Source organism: Pterocles gutturalis, unplaced genomic scaffold, assembly GCF_000699245.1.
Source record: "Pterocles gutturalis isolate BGI_N339 unplaced genomic scaffold, ASM69924v1 scaffold385, whole genome shotgun sequence".
Lineage (NCBI taxonomy): Eukaryota > Metazoa > Chordata > Aves > Pterocliformes > Pteroclidae > Pterocles > Pterocles gutturalis.
This window is the reverse complement of record NW_010145417.1, coordinates 9879-16949: the sequence shown is the minus strand read 5'-3', so window position 1 is coordinate 16949 and position 7071 is coordinate 9879. Positions and strand designations below refer to the sequence as shown.

Here is a 7071-nt window from a genome sequence, read left to right as displayed (position 1 = left end):
ATCATTCATTTGTATATTTTTATATATTATTATTACCATTATTATAATTATTATTCTCAATTTTATTGTAGTTTAGTCATTACATTGTTCTCACTTCAACCCATGAGTATCTTTTCCCTTTACCTCTTTAATTCTCTCCCCCATTCCCAGGAGGGGGGAGGGTGAGTGAGCTGTAAAAAGGACTGTCGTCGTGTTGGGCTGCTAGCCAGGGTCAAAATCATAACTGTGGAGCCCAGAACTGGACACAGTACTCCAGATGTGGGCTAACCAGTGCTGAGATCACTCATCTCATCTAAACCAAAATCCTCGTCTAATATTCCTTAAGATTCTTCTGCTCCTGTAGGAACAGTGAAGAAGTTGCATCTTCCTAGTTCATCCCCCATTTCACTGATCAGTATTTTGCTAGACGCTTCCACCAATCTCCCCTTCACTACTTCTGTTGATTTATCACTGGATCTAATTGCTCAAGTTCTGCTGCTTATCCTCTAGTGGATTCTTCCTCCAGCTACTCGTCTAATTCATCAACTAGCCTTCTACTCAATTCCACTTCTAGCCCTTTAACCAACCCCTTTTCTAATCCTTCAAAGACCAACATTTTAAATGTAATACAAAATACCAACAGTTTACTTACAATTTTCAGAGCTACTTCTAATAAAGCTGCGTTAGCTATGTTTGTTTCTTAAGAGTAAAGTTTTAGCCACACATTAGATACACTTAACTAAAACCAGCAGATTACTTACCAAAAAAGTCAAATGAAAAGGGGTCCCCTCCACCAAAAAACTCCCTAAAGACATCTTCTGGGTTACGGAATGTAAATCCAAATTCAAATGGATTATCGTGATGATTTCCACCTACAAAGAGAAGATAAATTTCAATTACCCTCACACATTCTTACTAACAAGAAAGTTCAGGTTTATATGGTATTTGAATCATTTAAAAATATAAACAGATTTCTAGAATTTCTCTTTTTCCCTTTCAGGTATCACTCGAGTTAAGTACACACAATACTTTTTATACTTCATTCTTTTTTCTCTGTTTCCAGATACCAGCAATACCTTTTACAACAACTAGAAAAAAATGTAAAAAACAACCATAATTCCCATTTTCAGGTTACATTTTAGGCCTTAGTAGAGGCATTTCCAGATTCCTCTCTTAAAAAGAAAGCTGCAGAAAATGGCTTTCCACCAGAACAGAGAAAGCAAACAACTGCCAATTGTCAACATACCTCCACCTCCATTTATTAAGCCTTCTTTGCCGTATCTGTCATAGATGTCACGTTTTCTGGCTACAAGGAGAAGTTGTACATCATGTCAGTAAATGGGCACACTGAATTTGGAGAAAACCAAAGAGACTTAACTGGTAGTCGCAGTTAAACATCTTCTCAAAGCTAGTTTATTTAAGAAAGTTCTTGCATGTAACTGATGAACATTTTTTTGAAGATTGCCAAAGCAGTTTTAGTTCAGAAAGAACAGATACTAAACTTTAGACTTATTACCACTTAGTTGTAGAAGCTCAGGTCCTGTAGTATGAGAAAAAAAATCTGATTTAAGGATGAACTTCACAAGGAAGTTTGCCTTTAAAAACAATACTGCAATCTTCATCTTTACATGGGTACCACGGAAAGCTGTGGGTTGTAAAGGATCTCTGGAATTCAAGCTTTTCCTCCAAACAAGTCTAATCTCAAAGTTGGTCAAGACTTGCCTGGATAAATCCCTGATCTCACCAATCTCCAAGAAAGGAAGATTCCACAATCTGGGAAATGGTCCCAGTCCTCAAGCATTCTCATTGTAAGCATTTTTTTCCTTCTGTCCAAAGAAGAATTTCCCTTGTTGCAAACCCTGACCGTTGCCTCTTTTCCTTCTATTGCACAAGACCAAGCCCATTGTGACACAGTGATGAGAAAGGAAGGACAGTGTTTGCATGAATTAATGCAAAACCCCTCAAATTAATTATAATCACTTCTAGTTTAATAAAGGGGAATGAAGTGATGTTTAAAAAGTGTGATTGAAGGATTTGACTCTAAGTGCTTGCTCTCTATTATTTTAGAAGACATGGAATGGCTCTTTCCTAATTTCACTGCAGACCAGCCTTCCAGTATCCATGAGAAAGGGGAGAAAAATTAACTCTACACTATTACATAAGATCAGACTGCACTGTTTGTACTAGAAGTGAACCTGGAGAGCTTAAAGAGGTAGATAGTCAGCTTATTTTGCTTGCACTGGTGTGGAAGCATCAGCCAAAAAACAGTCAGGGCATCTGATTTCTGACTCAATATTAACATGCTATTCCCACTGGAATCTCTTTGGTGAAAGATGTTTTTGAAATTTAAACAGCATGACTGAAAGAACACACAGCTCAAACTGCTGCTGAAAAGTTAAGTACTTCTGACTAACAAAAATTCAAATTTTATATACTGGTCATCTCCTAGAAATAATGTAAACTTACAACAGGTTCACACACACTCATATTCCCCTAGCAAAAGTTGGTATATTACCCATAATGACTTTCTAGAAAGCAATTTTTAAAGAAAGGAGTTAACCTACCCACCAATGAAAAATGACCACAGCAGTAAGGTAGACAAACTGTCAGAAAGAGCGTAGAACAGGGAGGGGACCTGAGGGCTCAAAGTTCATCTTGAAAAATTTAATGTTCTTGAAACCACAAAGGAATTGTGTTCTGTGATAATCCAATATCAATATTCTTTGCTTATGTAACCCCTTACAAAACTATTCTTCTGCCAAAAACCTGTCTCCATTCAAGCCTGGAATGGTGGCAGAAAATTTCATTAAGTCTGCAGGACAGTTGATTGCCTCTCAACCACATGGCTCAGGATTCAGATACCCCTGCTGCACAAATGATTGTTAAGACACCAGTAACTTAGAATTTGGCCTAGATCCAAGAACAGGCAGCATTTTTAGAAGATGTTCTAAAATTTTAGCAGTATACTGTTTCTGAAGAACTTAAATATCTATGTAACAACCAGACCGGTATCCTTTTTTTATCTTGCTCAAAAAATTTGCTTGAGAAGGTTAGATTACTCTAGAATACAAGTATACAATGAACTGCCCATAAATTAAATTCTGTTTCTCCCATGTCAATTAAGGACCAAAACCAACCAAGGAAACAGGGTGTAAAAGACTGCAGCTTGATAAACCAGGCCAAATTCTGAAAGGTAATCTAGATGCTGCTGGTGCGTTAAATATAGCTTTCCCATGCTCACTGGTCTCAGGTGAAACCAAGGACACTTCAGAAATAGCACACAGACAGCTGCAGTCAGTTACAGGGGGAAATAATCAAAGTAGCTTAAATCACTTTGTTATGATTCAGACTGCTTTTGTCAGAACACTAGCAAAAGTTATGCTACTTTTCAAGCAAAAAGATGTAGGTGAACTATAAGCTGAATTCCTCCACCACATAGAATTACAGAATCATAGAACTGTTTGAGTTGGAAGGGACCATGAAGGTCATCTAGTCCAACCACCCTGCAGTAAGCAGGGACATCTTCCACTAGACCAGGCTGCCCAGAGCCCCATCCAACCTGGCCTTGAATGTTTCCAGGGACAGGGCATCTACCACCTCACCAGGCAACACGGATCAGGCTAAACAACTGATTCAGAATAATTCAAAATAAACACTCTCCTCAGCATCACAGCTGACTGAACTTATTAATTCACCCAAGGGCAAACCAACTTTTAAGCAAGGTTTACAGTATGCTTGGGCTTTGTGAAGACTAGATTACTGTTACAAGAACTATAAACAGTAGGCCCAGCAGTAGATACTTCAGGGTTTATCTAGCCTGATTTTTATTGGATAAACACAACAATTCCCCTATACAGATGGTAACATTGGCTTTCCCTCCTAAGATAAAATTAATCTTGGTATTCACAGATATCTCTTCAGAAATTTCTGGAGAGGGCCTGGCAAACATACAATTTCAGTTTCTAGAGGGGAAACTGGTTTGGTCACTCATCTGCAGAGATCCTGAATTTTTTTCTTTTGAAATTTCTGCTATTCTGTCTTATCTGCGAGCTTCTTTTACTCTTCTTTCTTTTGAAAAGGAAGCACCATACATCAGCATTTTCAGTCTGATACCCAGACTAGAGACCTGCATTTCAAAAGCCCTTTTATAGTACCTACCATCTGACAAAACTTCATAGGCCTCAGCTACTTGTTTAAATTGCCGTTCTGCCTCTTCTTTATTGTCTGGATTTTTATCAGGGTGCCATTTTAATGCCAATTTACGGTACCTAAATGGAAGGAAAACAAAGGATATTTTACTCTGAAATGAAGGAACATGCTATACAGATAAACACAAAACGTTTCTAACAAGTTGTCAGGGATTAAAGTATTCAGAAATTTCCCAGTGCTTTGCATCTTGCATCTAGACCAGTACCAACAGATTCTGCAGGTACATAAAGAACCATGTACTCAGACTTGCTTTAAAAAAAAAAAGTGAGTTTGGGGTTCTTTAGCTATTTTGATATTATTCTTGTGCGTTTCTAATGATCAACATCTGTCAAGCCAAAGCAAAACACTCCATAAGGTTTCTTCTATGAGCTCCTCCTTAGAGCTCCACAAGTATTCAATACTACAACCAACCACAAGAAGCATCAAGAGTACTCTTCTGGTATGTACAAACACAATAGATCTCCAAGAGGACCCTGACACCAATCTGTGGCAGAATCCTAATATCTTTGACAGCTACACCTGCACACAACTCCTATCCTCAAATGAAATATTTTAGGCAAAGTTCATAACTACTTAGAGGGACAAAGCTAAGCCTGCACTTGGGTTGATTTGGAGTGTTTTACACAGAGCCATACAAGATTACAGTTCAAACACTGAGTTAACAAACTGCAGGAATTTGCAAAAGAACAAGGGAGGAAAAAACTATAAATCAAACTTCCACACACTAGTGCAATTTGATCAAGCTCAGGTGCCTAGAAGAAGCCAAGAGAGAAACACAGTATTTGCAGGTCAATTGAACAGCAATTTATTGTCAAACATTTTTGATATACTAGAAATGTGTACTACAGAAATGTTTCTTCCCAATTGTCTGTTGAAAAGGAAATGCTATATTTTGAAAGTGAAACACCCATCTTAAAACAGTACATAAACAGTAAATCTAAACAAAGACCTGTATTTAATTCCTTTGAACAATCCCACTTAAACAGTGAGGGGTTTTTTTCACAGTAACAGATGTTTAGTCCATCAAAATCTAAGCACAGAAACCAGACCTCATGTTAAGAAAGAGCTAGTATCCAAAAAAGCTACAGGCCAAATATTCGTTAATAACTTTGAAAAATCACCTCTGTAAGTGGAGGGGAAGACTACTTACTGCAATTCAGCCACAGAAGAAGGGGTTGTCACTGCCTGTCACCGTATCAAGTTTGGAGGCACGCTCATACAGAAATGTATTTAACAGTGATCAAAAACCAGAGACTTACAGCATTTTCACTTTAGCAGTACTAGGGATTCTTTCCCACTTTCATAAAAGTGACCAAATGCTTTTTCTTCAGAACACTGAATATTTCTCTGTTAGCGAAGGCATCACTTCAGGTGACTACTACTCATTCTAGTATTGACAACAAAGTGAGAATCCACATGATTATATCTGTTCCTTAAAATACATAACTAATACATATACCAGTGATACTTACGCTTTTTTAATATCTTCTGCTGAGGCATGCTTTTGCACTCCCAGAACTTCATAGTAATCGACCATGTTTCAGTGGTTGTTTTGTTAACAACAGCTGAGTCTTTCAAGTCCTGTAACAACAAGAACAGGTAAATTAAACTTGTACAGTAATGCTACTTCCTAACAGTCAGGTAGGAACCTTGTAACTTCCAGTTCAAAACCTGATCACAGAGAGTTGCTTGGTTTTAGAAATTTGAATGTTCCAAACACCAAAAAATAAAACCCCTTTATTTTAGGTTGACAGTTCAAACAATTACTTCGATTCTGATTTTTATGTTCTTTAATCCCACTGAAACGCAGTGCACAGAGATAAGAGGTGAACAGCAGGTTCCTGAAACAAATTAGACTGAAAAGCTAGATTTAATCAGTATATTAAGAAGAGTATGCACAGTATGTCATAATTTTGATATACACATTAATAACTCTGAATGCAAAGGAAACCACATATCCTGTTCCCTTTGTCATCTGACATGTGTCATGTCTTAACCACATATGAGCAAAAAAATCTACCTGGACTTGTGCAAAGCATTTGACACTGTCCCACACAACATCCTCCTAAATTAGAGTCACATGGATTTGACAGAAGGACCACTTGCTGGATAAGGAATTGGCTGGATGGTCACACCCAAAGAGCTGCGGTCAATGGCTCAATGTCCAAGTGGAGACTGGTGACAAGTGGCGTTCCGCAGGGGTCAGTACTGGGACCAGCACTGTTTAACATTTTTGTCAGTGACACTGACAGTGGGACTGAGTGCACCCTCAGCAAGTCTGCCGACACCACCAAGCTGTGTGGTGCAGCTGATACGCTGGAGGGAAGGGATGCCATCCAGAGGGACCTGGACAGGCTTGAGAGGTGGGCCCATGCAAACATCATGGAGTTCAACAAGGCCAAGTGCAAGGTCCTGCACATGGGTCAAGGCAATCCCAAGCACAGATACAGGCTGGGAGGAGAATGGATAGAGAGCAGCCCTGAGGAGAAGGACTTGGGGGTGTTGGTCGATGAGAAGCTCAACATGAGTCAGCAATGTGCGCTTGCAGCCCAGAAAGCCAACCGTGACCTGGGCTGCATCAAAATAAGGGTGGCCAGCAGGTCGAGGGAGGTGATTCTCCCCCTTTACTCTGCTCTTCTGAGATCCCACCTGCAGTACTGCATCCAGCTCTGCAGTCCTCAACACAGGAAAGACCTGTTGGAGTGGGTCCAGAGGAGGGCCAAGAAAATGATCAGAGGGCTGGAGCACGTCCTGTATGAGGACAGTCTGTGAGAGCTGAGGTTGTTCAGAGAAGAGAAGAGAAGAGAAGGCTCCAGGGAGACCTTATAGCAGCCTCCCAGTACTTAAAAGCGGCTTATAAGAAAGGTGGGGACAGGCTTTTTA

General features: G+C 39.4%; 1 protein-coding gene across 1 annotated transcript; it reads right to left on the bottom strand.

Moving 5' to 3' along the window:
• Positions 1–740: 740 nt before the first annotated feature.
• On the bottom strand, positions 741–5772 carry LOC104460686 (dnaJ homolog subfamily B member 6; the record flags this gene model as incomplete). The annotated part of the gene is made up of 4 exons (XM_010085351.1): positions 5661–5772; positions 4138–4247; positions 1226–1285; positions 741–851 (listed from the first exon to the last, which is right to left on the bottom strand). Coding segments are annotated over exons 1-4 (346 nt in total), but the record flags the coding sequence as incomplete, so codon positions are not given.
• Between the last annotated feature and the right edge of the window lie 1299 nt (positions 5773–7071).